The 17,388-nt window shown below is 41.4% G+C and overlaps 1 protein-coding gene across 1 annotated transcript in view; it reads left to right on the plus strand.

The window, feature by feature from the left end:
* The window catches only part of LOC138481016 (sodium- and chloride-dependent neutral and basic amino acid transporter B(0+)-like), an 839,328-nt gene that overhangs the window by 312,947 nt on the left and 508,993 nt on the right, over positions 1–17,388 (plus strand). The window contains exon 4 of the mRNA XM_069612864.1: positions 7,470–7,631. Within this exon, the coding sequence (XP_069468965.1) occupies positions 7,470–7,631 (162 nt within the window). The remainder of the gene's footprint in view (positions 1–7,469; positions 7,632–17,388) is intronic.

Raw genomic sequence — 17,388 nt, forward strand, 5'->3', positions numbered from 1 at the left:
TGCGGCTTTCCTTGCTTAATTACAAAGTGAATGTCTTGCCGCTGCAGGCCTGCACCACGAACACCAAACACACAGCAGCACAATGCTGCACTCCACTTCCATTGGAGTTTTTGTAGCTGGTGCTGTCTCCGCCTCCACTTGCAGACACAGAAAGAGGACTCCCAATGAGTTTCCAGCAAACACGAAAGTGCTCCACAGCAAAACGGCATAAATGGCAGACAGAAACACAGAGTTATTGTTATTAGTCCATTCAGAATCTTCAAGGCCTAAGAATTGAGACTGTTATCCCTGTTATCCCTTCCTGCCTTGAAGCACTTCACTTGTGTATACACGCTATACAAATAAACAATTACAATTACAGTTTCTTGTCATTTTGTGCAATGCACACTAATGGCATGTTCTCTATTGGGATATGTACTGATGCCCAGAAACCAGCCAGGCATTGTGGGCCACGCTGGTTTGTTGCTATGGAATGGGGAGCGAGAGGATGCTTTTTGGTCCATCCCTTTTGTTGTGTTAACGTGTGGTTTTTGTGATGCGGACAAAACATCATTAAATTATTTTTAAAAAGAAAAACAAATACTTATTTATTATAGAGGGCAGTATTTACTCCCTAGTGAAGGGTATGGTAGTGTGTGGGAATGGTATTGTGCCGCCATTTCACAGTATGTGAAGGCCTTCACGACTCAGTGCAAGATAATGCTGCAAGCTTTGGTTGGTGTCAGAGGCCAATATGTACGGCTGAGACGTAGCTTCACGAGGGGGTGTACTAACTGGGCCCCTCCCTATGCCAGGATGTAATTTTCCATCAATTGCACTAAGACTTTCAGAACAAAATATCTTTTGGTAAAGATTGGAGGGTGCAGATAACTGCCACTATTGTTGCCCAGGCATACATTTGCCACCTTGATTAGGGTAACGTGGGACAGTGCATAGTAACCTGCTTGTCTGCTCTCGTGTGCTTATGTTCAGGGCAACCTGACCTAACGTTCACCTGGAAAAGCTGGTTGAAGATCTGACCAAATCTGTGCCCACCTATGAGGTGATCTTTCTTTCACTGATAATCACAGTATCTCCAACTTTCAATGATACATGTGTAATTTTTTTGTTGCAAGTTTACTGTCATCCAGTTTTTACTGGCAGTACTGATTTGCTTCCAGGCACTGTGTTCATTAAGTCTAGGGGATCATTGGGCTTCATTATGAGTTTGCCAGTCCAGAAACAAGGGTGCCGGTAAGCTCACTGGCACCCTTGTTTCCAGATCGGCAAACTCTAAGTCTGCCTGTCGTGGCGTTGTGCCCGACAGGTCTGAACCTGCTGGGCGCTGCAACCAGGTTAGGCAGACTGTTCACATAAGCACCAGCACCGTTGCTAACAGTGCCGGTGCTTCCTCGTCCCCACTTCCATAGAATGTGGACTTACAATTTGCCGGTGCCTGACTCCCCGGCCCACTGGACTCGTAATGAGACCGTGGTACCGGAAAGTCAGGAGCCGGTAAAATATTATGAGTCCAGCGGCAGCCCGCCAGTAGAACCTGCAGGGTTATCGCCGGACCCATAGTGAGGCCTGTGCTGGTCCGGAACAAAAGTGCCATTATCTCTGTATACCAGCACTTTTCCAGACCGGCAGAGTACAAGTTTGCCAGTGGGGGTTACCTGATTTAGCTACAGACAAAAGCTGGAGGTAAATCAGGCCCCCACCAGCAAAAAACAGCCGCATCACTGGTACCAGAAGTGCCGGTGCTGGGAATACCAGCATCCCCTGCATGAAGCATGGGATCCATGAAATTGAGATTTACCATCCTTCCTGCCACCTGTAATATCCGGGTAATTCCGGAATATCAGGTGACAGGAACAGTATTACCGTTTGCTTGTATTCCCGTGAAAATATAAGCACACGCCTAATAACCCAAGTGTATTTCTTTCCCCTTACGACTGCGTTGTTACATTCTTTAATTGAATATACTATGAGATAGTGTGACTTTACTAACGGTTCTTATCTATGGGCCTCATTACACGTAGTGTGGTAAGTGTTTACCGGTACCGGTAAGGGCACCGGTACCGGTAAACCCTTACCGACCTTACTACGAAGTCCCTTTGCGGGTTGGTACTTTAACGCCTGCTTTTTAGCATGCGTTAAAAACCAACCCGCAAAGGGACCAGGGTGCTAATTACAGTACCGCAATTTGCAGCACCGTAATTAGCGCCTTCCCCATTCCCATAGAGCCCTATGGGGCAAAAATGGGAATGGGGAAGGACAATGGGGGAAGGGGGAATTACCGCCCCGCCAACCTTGTTATAGGGCAGTAATTCCCCTTTCCACCAAGGCGGTGCCGGTATTTTACCGGCATGAGCCATGGCGCTAATAGACAGTGCATATAATAGTGCTAATAGCACCTTGGTCCACCGCCTACCGTGTAATGAGGCCCATTATGACTGACAACTTTATCCTTACATCTTTGCCACTAAAGTAGTGCACACAGTATTTCATCATTAATTATAGTTGCACTTCCCATAACCATACGTATTAACTTGCTGCGTTGTAATATCCCACAAAATTGTCACTCACCCTTAACATTCTCTTGTAGGCAAAAACAAGTCTCTTGGTGTTATCGAGCAATGCCCTTTTCGACCACTACCCACAGTGAGTTCAACAGACCCTCATGCTCAATAATACTATGTCGAAGTCTTTTGCTTTTACTCGCCGATTTACGTGCCGCATTGTATTTGGTGCATTTTCAGACGCGTTTAATCTCTGCGCACGAGACTGACCTTTGACATTGCTCAACAGCTGAACGAGGAGCACTGCGAATCGTGATTAAATAGATTATGTTAAATAACCCGAAACTGTGCCAGGATGAGGGTAAACACTGACGCTGCGACGCTGGCACGGAGCAAGTGAACTGAGGCAATCGTGTGCCTGAAAGAGCAATGAGATGACATGCCTGCTGGGCTGGCAGAGCCACAAGAAAAGCAGGCAGAATGCGACGTTACAAGTTGCACTGCTTTTTTTATTACGTGGTGGGAGGGAGTGCCTTCTCTGGTGCGTCGTTTGCTGCACCCCTTGAACTTGGCTGTGTACACTTTGATGATATCATTTTTAAGGGACGAACGGGTTACACCTTTGGCAGGCAGCTCCCCTCAGCCCCACCCCCATTCTTTTAGACATCTTTCAGGCGAACTGTATCATTTTAATGTTAATGTTAAAGGACATTTGTACCGCGCACTATCACCACCAGAGTGGTCCCCTGGCGCTCTGGCGGCTCTGAAAGAGGAGGGCAGGTTGAGTTAGTGGGAGGAAGCAGGAAATCATATCTCAGGTGCTTTGTATTTGCCTGATGTGTGTTTCGAAATATAGAAGAAGTCGGGTATTTACAAATGTACTGGGAACTGGAATTGACTCATGTTTTAGAGAACATGTTAAGCATTTGTTAGAAAAATGTGATTGCGGATAGGAATTCTGCATGCATAAACGTTAATTTGATAGGTATGTAAGTATTGTGCCTGGAAGGCAACTGTTTTACGATAATAACCACATGCATGCATGTTTTGCTATCAGGATTTGTACTGAGCACTGCTGCTATTTGCAGGTTCTCTGAATGCACTGAAAGAGAGCGGGTACTGTCTGGTCAGTCGGGATGAGAAGGGGACTGTTAGACTGCTCTGAACGTATGTTCATGGCGGTATCCTGGAAGAACCCTGAGCCCTGTATAGGGTGGATGTGTAGGTGTTTCCGCTTAAGAGCCTGGGGGTGATTGTGTTCAGAAAGCTGACCTTATGTGCCCATGGGGCTAGGCTGCATTGACCGGCCTGGGGTATGCAAGTTGCTGGCAGTGAGCGGTGTACTGTTTGACATCTGGTGAGTGTGACATCAAGAAGCCACTTGTGAGTGTCTTAGTTTGTTTGCGTGTGTGGAGGTTGCATATGCGCATTTGAGTGGTTAGTGGATAGAGTTAGCAGATGCGCAGGTCAGGCATGAGAGATCAAGGGTTTTCTTTGGCAGTATCCCAAGGGCCCCGAAGCAGCAGTTGGTACTTGAAGGAGTTTATGCTTTGGCAGTTGGATGAGTCCTGCGCCTAAGATAGTGGCCCTCGTTACAACACCGGCGCTAAACCATGGCGCTATTAGCACCATGGTTAGTGCCGGTGTTGTAACGGGTCCGCCATGGTTCAATGGGGAATTACCACCCCATTCCGAGGTTGGCGGGGGCAGTAATTCCCCATTGAACCATGGCCCTTCCCTATTCCCATTTTCGCCCCATAGGGCTCTATGGGAATGGGGAAGGCGCTAAGTACGGTACCTCAAATTGCGGTACCGTACTTAGCACCAAGGTCCCTTTGCGGGTCCCTACTTTAACGGCTGGTGTAGACCAGATGTTAAGGTTGGGTCCCGCAAAGGGACCTCCTAGTAAGGCGCTAAGTGTTTAACGTCGCTGCAGCCTTTTACGGCGCCGTTAAACACTTAGCGCCAGGGTCGTAATGAGGCCCAATGAATAGATAGGTTGACACTTGTCATGGTCTGGCTGAATTCTGGTATGCACGGGAAAGCCAGGAGCACAAGTCCTATTGCTGTGCAAGTTGCATAGTGGTGCTGGGGGGCTGCTGCTATCACATTCCCCTATAGTGGTGGCGTTAGGATGGGGCCGATATGGCCTGCCCTTGACATCTAGTTACGTTTCAAGGTAGATTACTCTCTTGCTCTTGGCCCAGTTTTGTTGTACTCACAATGACTAGAGAGAGGTGTAATATCAAGAATTGGCTGATGCATGGAACATTGGACATGTTAAATGAATGTGTGTGTTCCATGAGTATCCGCTGATCTTGAGAGCCTAAATGAATGGATGCCCGTGGGTGCTGCTGGTTCATTACTATGGGGCTCATTCCGAGTTGGGTGGTAATTGGGTGGTAAGGCTGCTAAATTACTGCCAAAAATTGATACCGTTACCGCTATTTGCCCCATGGATTTACCACTGGGTTACAAGTGGTGGTAGGGTGGTGTTAGTCCCCCTTTTTGGATCCATGTAATTCCATTGGGATTTTTGGTAGAATTACCATCAGCATTATGCTGGAGGTAAATCCTTCACTTTTCCTTCATAAATCAGCAGAGTTACCAATAGGGAATTCCGCCGGTATCAATTCCACCCAAGAAATTGAGGCAATTCCATTACCACCAATGGAGGTAAATTACGTTACCACCAAAAAATGATAACGGAATTACCACCACTTTTACCTGCATTGTCAAACTCGAACGAGCCCCTATGTCCTAATCCTGATGATGAGAGGTGATTTACCTAGAACTGGAAAAGCACAACGTAAAGCTGTAACCTGATCTTCACTGCAATGGCTTCCTGTCGCATCTGTACCGTGTGCATCATTAATTAAGTAACACATTAGCATGTTTCGGAGCGGGAGCATTTTAGTTAGGTGTGGCTTTTAGGCACTGTTCTTAAGGCAGTGCCAAACAGAATACAGTTTTATTTTGATATTTTTTGCAAACATTTTTAAAAACTGATCTGAATCTCTTCCTTGAGAAAGGCAGGCTAGGCAAGCGTTGATAGGGCAACTTATTAGCAATTTTTGTGCTAGAGTGTCTTGATTGAATGCAGGGACGTCAGTTCACCAAAATGCCAGAGGTAGCGGCAGTGACATCACATGACCCTTGACCTCTAATGACATCACAGGAAGTGTTGTCATTTGACGCCACTCCAAAGTGATATCGCCGGAAGCGGTGCAAAACAACCTTTAATCCCTTGACAAAGCAGGAAGTGGCATCACATAGATTGTTACCAAGTACACTACGAAACATATGGTTACAATATCACTACAATGTGAAATAAATTTCATACAAGAATGGATCGCCATATGTATCGTTAAGATCAGTGTGTATAGACCCATATTACCAAATTACTATGAATGCAAGAAGACGTCCATGACCGAATGATAATGATGTGTTATTATATAGCGCTTATGCTTAAGTGCTTTATATAGAAAAAATATACTTACATTATCACCCAACCTGTGTTGGTACTCATTTTTCGACCTCAAAAGGATGAAAGGCTGAGTTGAGGTGTTTAAGAACAGACTAAATCAATGACTCACCCCCTGAAGTGTGCCTGAAATAATACTTTAATGAGTCCCGCAATTATTAAATAGAATTCCAGAAAGACACATTATTTGGTATTCCTATTCTTTTTTATTTAGGGTCACTGCTGCAAGTGTTCGACTTGTGGAACCCCTGTTCTTTTTAAAGAAAATGTTCACTTAAGAGTCCTGAACATGAAAGCCAACCACTCCGTAAGCAAAAATGCACATGGTGCTGGCCACAGCCCAGGAGGTTGCAATAAAAAAAAAGAGAGCTTTTTTTTCATACTTTTTTTAGGGGTAGCGAGGGAGACCACAGGGCTAGCAAGGGAGACCTCAGTGGTCGCAGTTGCGACCCCTGGCGACCCCTAAATGACGTCCTTGATTGAATGCACGTTCGTGCATGACTTGGTTGAGCACAACAGCTCAAGCACTGAATTTGATTTTAAATGTATAAGAACACCTTGAGGGAACAGGAAGAGTCTTTGTGGCATGCTGGAGAAAACATTGTGAAGGATCTTGCTGATCATTCAGGCAGTGGCCATAGTAGAAGGGGGCGAGAGGGAGTGAGAAGCAACATGCCTCCTGCTTGGATGGATGAAGAATATGCCCTGGGATGGCTTCATTCAATCAATGCTCATGAATGCTTTTGAGCACAATAGCTGACACACATGGACACTGCACATCCCTGCCCAATTTATTAACACATATTGATCAATGGAGATAAGTATTTGGGGTGTGCAGCTTCACAAAACGAGTGCTTGCATATGACTTGGCTCAGAGCAATAGCTGACACACATGAGCACTTGGATTTCCTAAAGGTACTAGCTTCTCTGAGAGAAGGTGGAAACTCCGTAGGGAATGCAGCTTCATTCAATGTGGTGTCGTACACAACTTGGTTTAGCGCAACGTTAAACTTAACATCCCACCAATGTCTGCCTGTGTGTATGTAGTCACATTTTTTATTCAGAATGAAAAAGAAATACACACACTAGCATATGTGTGCGTACAGTTCATACTGGCAGGCGCCTCTTCAGATCAGCCACAGAAAACCTTTTAATTGCACAGCATATGCCCCATAAATTAGGCCAGCCCCTGATTTTCAGAACTGTTCACATGTGTTTTGAAAGTTGAAGTGAATCTGTTGGTCCATTGCCAGTGTTTTGTGACTAGAGTATTGCTTTAGATACAATAGCCATGTTACTGCGGGATTCAGAATGTTCCCAGGTAACTCTAAGTGTTCTGCTAGCATCATGCCCTTTAATTTCAGATCGTGTTTTTTTCATTTAAAGAATCAGCAACTTTGATTTGAGAATGTTTGAAGCCGAGCATAACTGTCTAATACGTTAATATCTTATTCAAGTCCTGATTATCTTCTTTCATTTTGCAGGTGTTGGTTTCACTATGGTGCTTATTTCAACAATGGTGGCCATTTATTACAACATTATCATTGCATACAGTTTGTATTATCTGTTTGCCTCGTTTCAAGCAATACTCCCTTGGTCTGACTGCTTCGATTGGGCAGATGAGAACTGCAGCATATACCCAAAAGGTATGATTTTATAATCTCTATTAGTAAACAAAATTATGTTTTAGTCTTGTAGATAGATGCAAGGCAATAATAACCAATAAACCACTTTATTTTCTTTTTGTGTATTTATTAAAGTGTTCATGATTACATATAAACCTTTTAATCACTACATACAAAAACATCACAGATATACACGATAATACAAGCAATAAAATATTCAATATAAAATAAAATACTCTTTCACATCTCCTAAAGCCACAACTGAAGATTTGGATTGATTAATACCTTCAATTGATTGGTCAGGATCTTTTTTTAGAGGAGGTTCCCATGCCATAAAGGTCACCGAGAACTGTACTGGCTCAATACAATTGTATGACGCCTTTCCTTAGACTACCTGCCTCTATGTCAACAGCTCCAACTTTTCTGTGAACCAAAGCAAGCAAACCAAATACAAGGAAATCCGTGATGCTGACCCCCAAATATAAGTATTTATTTACTACTTGAAGGCACGTGTTACATATCTTCCAAGTGGAGTTACTGGTTTTTCTTTTCCAGTCTTCGATAATCATTATTTTATGTGGGATGTTCTGACCCACTAGGCTCAGCCCTGCAACAACACTGTGTGCTGCTTTCATCAGAAACAACAGAATGCGTGCTAAAAATCTTTGACAAGTGCGCAAGGGAAACCGGAAAAATGTGGTAAAACACTGCCAAAACCTGTCATTGGGCTGCCCACAGAGTGACATGGAATTAGCTGAAAAGGCAGTGTTGCATTGCCAGGAAAACCCATAAGTGCTTTAAAATCTGTTTTTCCTTGGCTGTTGAAATTGCAAAATCATGATTCTCAAACAGCAGAGAAGATCCAACATCCTTGTGGGGTGTTCACCTTATTTAAGGAATCCCCGTAGCACAGTGTCAGGAGAAGCACATTTCATCACAAAAATGTCCCCATTCAAAAAGGAGCTTGCCTGGAAAAATATGTCAGAATATGGGCACAGTACCACCGCTCGCCTGTGTCAGAGCTGTCATTTACTGATATTGTTAGTTTAAACTTGTACAATAAGATCAAATTGTGGAAAAGAAGAGACTTGCCATCAGAAGCAATATAGGTTGCTACAATTCAATTTCTATGTTTTAAAAAGACTGGAATTAAGAGATCTGTGTGTATCTTTGTTGAAAATGTTATGTTTATTTTAGCAAAAGACAATTTTGAACAAAGTGTTTTACAGTGAAGTGAGGCCAGCCACAATGGACTTCAAAGGCACATTCCACAGTTTGCCCCAAACAAAGGTGCCTTCCCTTTTGCTCTCTGCCCAGGAACTATCATTTAGATGCTAATGAAAGAAGGAGGGTGTTCTGAAATGTTCGTAAATAAATGAAAATGGAGATGTCCTGAAGAACACTATACCTGTCCGTATTGTTCGTTAGCAAGTTGAAACTGTTCTAAGAACCCAATTGGTGTCCTGAAATGTTCGTAATTAAATGAAAATGGAGGTGTCCTAAAGAACACTATATCTGTCCGTACTGTTCGCTAGCAAGTTGAAACTGTTCTAAGAGCACAAGCGGTGTCCTGAAATGTTCGTAATTAAACGAAAATGGAGGTGCCCTAAAGAACACTATACCTGTCCGTACTGTTCGCTAGCAAGTTAAACTGTTCTAAGAACACTATTGATGTCCTGAAAAGTTCGTAATCAAACGAAAATGGAAGTGTCCTAAAGAACACTATATCTGTCCGTAGTGTTCGCTAGCAAGTTTAAACTGTTCTTGAACACAAGCGATGTCCAGAAATGTTTGTTTGATGTGTGACACACTTTTAATTAATTCAGAACCCAAACACTGTCCGTAGAACATCAACGCGCATGCGCAAACCAATGTCCGTGCATTTGGTGTCCTGCGGATAGGAGCTTCCTTTGCGGACATGTTCGCGAAGGGATCATGTGACCGCGCCCATGCTGATCGCGTGTTCTGAATGCGAACACTGTGCGTGTCCCCGAACAATTTAAAAGTCGATTTTCGAGTAATCCACAATATTTTTCCATAAAAAACTCATCATGGCACAAGTCCCACATAGTAATCCTGAGTTTCTACATATCTTTTGAAACTTTTTAAACACTTTTTTGTGATCGATCTGTCCGCGGACAGTGCGCATGTCTGCGAACCGCGTACAAGCACCCCTATAAAAGACCACGCCCTAGAGTTTATTCTCATTGTGTTTCTGGCTATTCTTCAGAGCACATATATTTCTCCAGCACCTTGCCGAGATGGCATCCCTGGCTGCAGAATTGCCACCTAGTGCTGCACCTGCTTCAGCACCACCCCCAACCCCTCCAACCCCTGCACCACCACCACCATCCCAAGGGCCTGAAGAGGGGAGCAGGAGTGAGGATGCAGAGGAGGAAGAAGAGGATGACGAGAATGAGGTAGAGGAAATCCCTACTGTGGCGATTATTTTCCATTTATGGGAATGGTCCTAAGGCTCGTGCGAACCATGTTATCTGCAATGAGTGCAAAATGATACTCAGTCACGGGCAGCACTGTTCGTACAGCTTTGGGACCACAACCATGAAGCGACACCTGAGGTCATTTCACTCTGGGGCTACTCGCAAGGTTGTACCTTGCGAAGAACGTAGTAGGTTGATTTCCTCTACTTCATCCTCCGTTTCTGATCCTGTCACCACAAGGACCACCTTTGTGGGACAGCATCTTCCTCAAGCTGCCTCACAGGCCATACAGAATTCTGATGACCCTTACCTTTCCAGGGTCACTGTTGTATGTATGTACTGTGACACAGTACTCTGCAGGGGGGAGCGACTTCGGAGTGCTTTTGAGACTATCGTCTCAGAGCACAAGAAGACCTGCTCACTACCCAAATAAAACCCACTCTACATCTTCCTCTCTCAGCTCTTACTTTCTTATCCCTGTGGTTGGTGTCCCCCCCTTTACCCTCCTTTACCCTCCTCCCCTAGTGTGTCGTGTCTAAAAAAACAAAAAAAAATACAAAATTACAAAAATCCCAAAAAAAGAAGGCTCTTTACAGAGCCGCCTTTCAAAGTTAAAAAATAGAAGTGAAGATAAAAAAAGCAGGGCCCTTTGTATTTCTTAAAAGTCCGCGGACAGTTTGCGAACATTAAAAAAATTGGGGTGCTACCCTATTTTAACCATTGCATTTTTCTCTGGGAGGAAGTGGTGGCTCTGAAAAGAGCCTTTGGGAGGTGTTTGTATGTCAAAAATTATAAATACTTAACACCTACTTCAAAATGAATGCTGTATTTCCAAAAAAGGTCGCAATGCATTTTTTACATTTCTCAGAAAAATCTGATTGCCAGCATAAGTAAGATGGACTCCATCTCTGCGAAAAGTGTATGTAGTACGAAACATAATGTTTTCATTGTGAAAAGATGATATGCCAAAATCTCTTAGAAATGCACAAACAGCCTTATTAACATTGCGCCTTGCTTTTTCCATTTGTGGACCAAATGAAGAAGAACGAAGCCACATTTGTCTCTGCGCAGTCCATGAAAATATTACTTGAGAATTAGGAAACATGTCCATGACTTTCCCAAGTCCTTCTTTCATAGCAAATTGCAAAGAAATTCCAAACACATGTCCTAAACTGTTCCCTCCACAATGAATTACAATTATGGCTGGATGTTGCTCTGTTTCCAAAGTAGCACAGAGAGGTAGCAAGTCCAACCACTTCATTCCACGTACTCCATGCCAGTGTACTTCCACATGTGGAAATCCAAGATCTACAGCTACTCCACAGCTTTTTGCATGCACCTTAAACCAATGTATCCACGAATATCCCAAAATCCAAACAATCTGTTTTCTGAAACACACAGCCATAGCTATCTGTTGTTCTCTCAGCAAAAAGAGTATCTGAGAAACTCTCTCCTGGCACAACACACCCACTAAACTTTTCTGACCAATACCTTTCAGTGCTCATTCTCATTTGCATGACTTCTGAACCCAGAAATCCCCGGATGTAACTCCCGATGTCCGGGAACTACCGCCATGTCCGCGGACATATCGTAAAACATGAACAGCCCTTCTACCATTTTCACTTCAATCTCTGTGCCATTCCCTCATTGGATGTAGCTAAGAAATCACATGACCATGCACCAATCACATTCAAGACCTCTACATCTAACTGCATCATCATAGATCAGCACTGCAAATGTACTGTGAATCTCTCTGAGTACAAATATCATATCATTGGCAAGCACCATCTACAAGAAATACTCTACAAGTCTCCAAGATTTCTACTTGCAGCTCCATGCATATCCATATACATGAACACAAACTACAGGTATGCATATTTTCTGTACAGTACATGAACACATTTTCAAACTGACTTTTAGCTTGTATAATCTGTAAAATGAATCTACTGTCTTTTTTCCAATTTCCTAAAATCAACTATCACTTATAAACCTTTATACTATTTACTTTCTTTATACACACACTATCAAATCATGTTAAACTAACATTTTTTAAATGACATTTATAGACTACATATATTCAAACAGAATTGCATGCATGCACACTCTATGTTCAAATCTCAAAAAATAATACTTATACAATTGCATTTATTTATTTATTTATTTATTTATTTGATTACTTTAATTTAAGCATGACATTAAGGAACTATTACCTAGAACAGCTTAGTTACAGAAATAGTGGTATTCAGTGGTACATTATGAATTTCACAAGACATACTAAAGATATTTTGTTTGTTACAGTTACTCATTGCAATACAATTTGTTCATTAAGAACATATCATATGTATTGAACTGGTGCGACGTATCTTATGTGAATAAGATAGTTTTAATGGTTTTAAGGAAGGCGCTGAGGATTTCAATTAAAAAAATCAATATCTAAATTAAAAACAATGCTATATACAAACAATATTACTAATTTGTTTCTTTTACAATTACAGTGAAGACCATTCTCCTGAAAACAAGCAGCCGAATTTGAAGAACAAAGAACTAAGAATTAAACTGTTCGTTTTAGAAAAACAGTAAGTAGAATATCACCATAATATTTGTATTATTACTCAAAAATACTGTAAAGTTAATTAATGCTATTTCTGTGCCTAAAAATAGAGATTGTGCACCATTCTGTCCAAAAATCCCCATGTCTTAAACAGCGATTTACAGTCAGAATGGCGCACAAATTCCTACTTTTGGACACACAAATTACCCAACTCAACCGCTAGAATTTTCATATTATAGAACAAATAACTGTTTTAATTGTATACATTAGATTTACTATTTGGGTTGGGATGGCTGCAATTCTTTGAGACATGGGATTTATATATGATTAACGGTAGAACAATGGGTGACAGGCCAGGGAAACAGACATGGTCCAATGGCACATCATACAGCACCCTAGATTACATATTTATGTGTCCTGAAATGTTGCCTATAGTAAATGATATGAGAATCATACCCAATGAATGGAGTGACCATGCGGTTCTCGAGTGCTCCCTTCAATTTTCTCTCTCTCCTGTAACTAAGTGTAATATAGGCAATATACAAACCAATTGCACAGGCACTAGAATTATCTGGTCAGAGAGAAATATTAAAAAGGCTACAGAAGCACTCTCATCTCAGGCCCAGGTTCCCCTACCCCATTTTGAACAGCTGACCGTAAATGAAATAGAGGAATGGATCCTGGAATTCTCAGGACTACATGCGACCTCAAGGAAAAACATTATGACAAATCCCGGAGGTACTATTCAGCCGTATAATAAGGATATTCGTGATGCTAAGAGAAGGTTAAGAGCAGAATTACGGGGGTATAGGAGACTGAATATAGCAGGTTCCTTTTACTATGACAAAGTTAGAAAAGCTAAAAACAAATATAGAGCCAGTATAAGAACCATCAGAAATGCAGAGAGGAATATTAGAAATCAGAGGTTGGTTTACACTATCTGCGCTGGAAATTCGCGTAATATATGGCAGCTTCTGAAAGATAACAGAGAGAAGGCTAAGGGTCAGCTGGATAATCCTATTGGAGAGGAAACTTGGGTAAGATTTCTTCTGGCCCGTAACTCTGGAGAGGCAGATGTACCCATAATATCTAGAGGGAAGAATCTCTTCCCTCCACCTTTTGAGGCCTCGGAAGAGGCCATACTGAATAAAATAGCATCCTTGAAAGCCTCTAGAGCTCCTGGCCCGAATGGACTAGCCAATATAGTCATTAAGAACCACCCGGCGTTTTGGGCTTCTCTCCTGTCAACACTTTTTAAAAAGGTACTAGCTCAGGGGATGATTCCCCTTTCATGGCAAAAGGCGATATTGGTGCCGGTGTTTAAGAAGGGATGCCGTATGGATCCAAATAATTACAGGCTTCTTTCCATGCTGGACACCACAGGAAAACTTTTTGCGGCTTTATTGCTCACGGAATTACAGAATTGGGCTGAACAGACTAATATTCTTAGTAGGTTCCAAAGTGGATTCCGGCGTGGATTCTCTACCACGCATAATCTGTGGGTGATGGACACATTACGAACTCGGGCACTTACCAAAGGACAGCCCCCATTATACGCCCTATATATTGACTTTAAGGCAGCATTCAATTCTATACCTAGAGCCAGGCTGTGGAAAAAGCTGGAAGTTATGGGCTGCCCGCCTAGTCTGCTGTACTACTTAAGACAGCTGCACTATAACACCATGGTGTGCCTCAGACTAAACCAAGAAGGATCCTTGACTAGACAAGTGAGACAAGATAGGGGGGTAAAACAGGGATGTGTAACTGCTCCTCTGGTATACAATCTGTACGTATACGATATCCCAATAGTGTTGGCCGAAGTGAATAACTGCCCACCTAAAGTAGGAGATACAACATGTGCAGTACTGGCATATGCAGATGATCTGGTCATTTTCGACAACACTATTGCGGGTATTAGGCGCTCAGCGGTAGCACTATGGGAGTATGCAAAGATCAATGGGTTAACTGTGAACTTAGACAAGACCAAAGTGATTAGATTCACGAAGAAAAAGGTCTCTCGTGTCGAGCTTTGGGTGCAGAATAATAATATACTCTATTCCCCTTCCTATCGATATTTAGGAGTTGAAATTGAACCAGGGGGTGATTACTCTCTCTGTAGACAAAATAGGAGAACTAGGGCGCAGCAAGTTACAGCTTTAATTGCGTCATTTACCAGGAGGCAAGCTGGTTTTACATTATGGGGGACGAGACACCTGTATATACAGGTGTTTGCGCCTATGATTACGTATGGCCTGGAAGCACTAACCTCTTCTGATTTAGCCTGGCTGCAAGTGGTGGAGGGAAAATTTTGGCGATGCATTCTGGGGTTATCCCCTAGTGTTCCTATGGCCCTCATAAGGCTGGAGTTGGGTTTACCCTCACTTAAAGCAATGGTACTGAAAAAGAGGGTGGGCCTTTATCTCAAGATGAAGAATAGTTATCTGAACCCTATATTGGTTACCATGCAGATAGAAATAAGTAAAAAAGATACTACCTCTCCTCTTCAGAAAAGTATGACTCAATTTCTGAGAGATATTGGCTGGACAGACAGAGGGACATCTATTTCCCAAGAGGTCATGACAGCACTGGGGAAAAAGATAGATCTCTGGGATTGGTTAGAGAACTTTTCTCATCTAGGGTGTCTAAAGTCCTGTGCCTTTGTAAAGTATCGACTCTACAACTTTATGAAACCTCAGGCATATTTGTACCTATGCCCTTCCACAAGGCTAAAACGGTTTATTATTCTCTTCCGTCTGGAGCAACTTCCGACCCTGTGTAATGTGGGACCTAGGGAAAAGATCTCAATTGTTGAACGAATATGTCGTATATGTAACCTACCTGAAAGTCTGGAGACAGCCAAGCATCTATTAACTGAATGCACTATAATGAGACCCACAATTGTTAAATACTTAGGAGAATTTGCCCATAATCTGGGATCCATACCGGAAAATCAATTTTGGTTATACTGTACCAATACAGCAAACATGCATCTTTTTATTGCATTATATAATGTATGGCTCCAGATTGAAAAAGTGATGGACATCCTGATTTAAATGACTGAAATGATTTAGAATGTTTTTATTTTATTATGAAGTTTTCTTTTGTATATACCTGATTTTTCTTATCTTTTTATACTTATATAATTGTATAAATTGTATAATTTAATTTTTGTATTTTGATTATGTAAAAGTAATATGTGTAAAGTTTGAATTTTCAATCTATATCACATTAAAGTATTATTATTTTTTCTGTCATCTGAACCTGAGTTTAGTAACATATTAATTGAAGAATACACATCCCTACTAGTTGTAGTTCCCAATGCACAATCAGACACCATTACATACATCATCTTACTCAAACACTCATGCACACAGCACACATAAATTGCAGAACACCCCAACCCATGCATTCTTTATTTTTTTCAACAGACCCTAAAGAATGCCTACCAAAAGTCAAGTCCGTAGAAAGCAACGCAGAAGTAGAGCAAATGAAAATAAAAGTGTCCAACATAAGCATCCATCTCTAGCAGAATTTGTAAAAAAAAGTTGAAACAAAACAGCTAATGCAGTCATTTAGTGAAACACAAGAAGTTTCAAGTACAAAAACGTTGCCTCCTTTATCAAAATGTAAAACAAACCAAAAAACTATTAACAGAAAATCAGCTATCACTACAGATAAAACTGCTTCTTTAAATTTTGATATAGTGCAAAGTAAGCATACCAAGAAAAATATTTTAGCCAAAATGTTCTGTCACAAAGTCCTTCAAAATCTTATAAAAACAGGAGAGAAATCAGGTTCAATGCTTAAAACCTATCGTAGGAAATTAATTTTAGAAGTGTTAATAGATAGTGCAATTCTTCTCAAAAGAAAGTTATTTATTTTAGTGTTAAAAAAAATGAAACCACTAACAAAACTAATAACTAAATTACAAAAAAGACTTCTCAATAAACAAAATGTCAACAGAAAGAACTTCTTAAGTATCTGCGGAGGTGAATGGAGTCACACTACGAGCACAGGACCATACTTTAATGAAGAAGCGTACAAACAAAAGCAAACAAATATAATTGCCATACATAGCAGTGGTCGAGGTTATGAAAAAGTTAATAATACCATAATGGAACAAGAAGTACTCCTTATAAAAATATGACCTGAAAACTTAGAATTACCCCTCCATTCAACTGAATCAGAACGTCTAGTGTACAAATGGCAATGCACGTCAATATGTAACATTCCCAAACAATTTTTCAAGTCTTTATGCCAATTCCTCCATCAATATGTAAAAAGCAAAGACAAAATCAAAATTAAACTACTGCAAAATATGGATACCTGTCCAGTGCGCAAATACACAGGACTACAAGGACATTCATTGGCCTGCATTACAGGACCTACTTGTAAAACCACCTTCCATGATATCAAAAGAATATCAACACATCATTCAACTATAAGAAATCTAATCTATAAACTGTACTATGCTAAAAGTCCTGCTCTAGCACTAGCAAATTTAAATAACATTCTTCTACATGTTACAGCGAAAGACCTACTTCAAGAAATTGACTATATCCAGAAAAAATATTTTGGAATTGAAAGCCATTTACAGAATGAAATAGCTTTAAACCAAATTAGCAACAATTCTACACATGGCAACCTTTTGCTAAACACATACAAAAAAGAAATACTAAAATGTAAAAGTACATCAGCTGAAGTACCAAACCATGTATGTGTATGTTGCCGCAGAACTTTTTATAAAAGTAACACAAAAACTGTAGACCTATCATATAAAATAGAA

The sequence above is a fragment of the Ambystoma mexicanum genome, chromosome 5p, assembly GCF_040938575.1.
Source record: "Ambystoma mexicanum isolate Mex_15411 chromosome 5p, UKY_AmexF1_1, whole genome shotgun sequence".
In the NCBI taxonomy this organism is placed as follows: Eukaryota; Metazoa; Chordata; class Amphibia; order Caudata; family Ambystomatidae; genus Ambystoma; species Ambystoma mexicanum.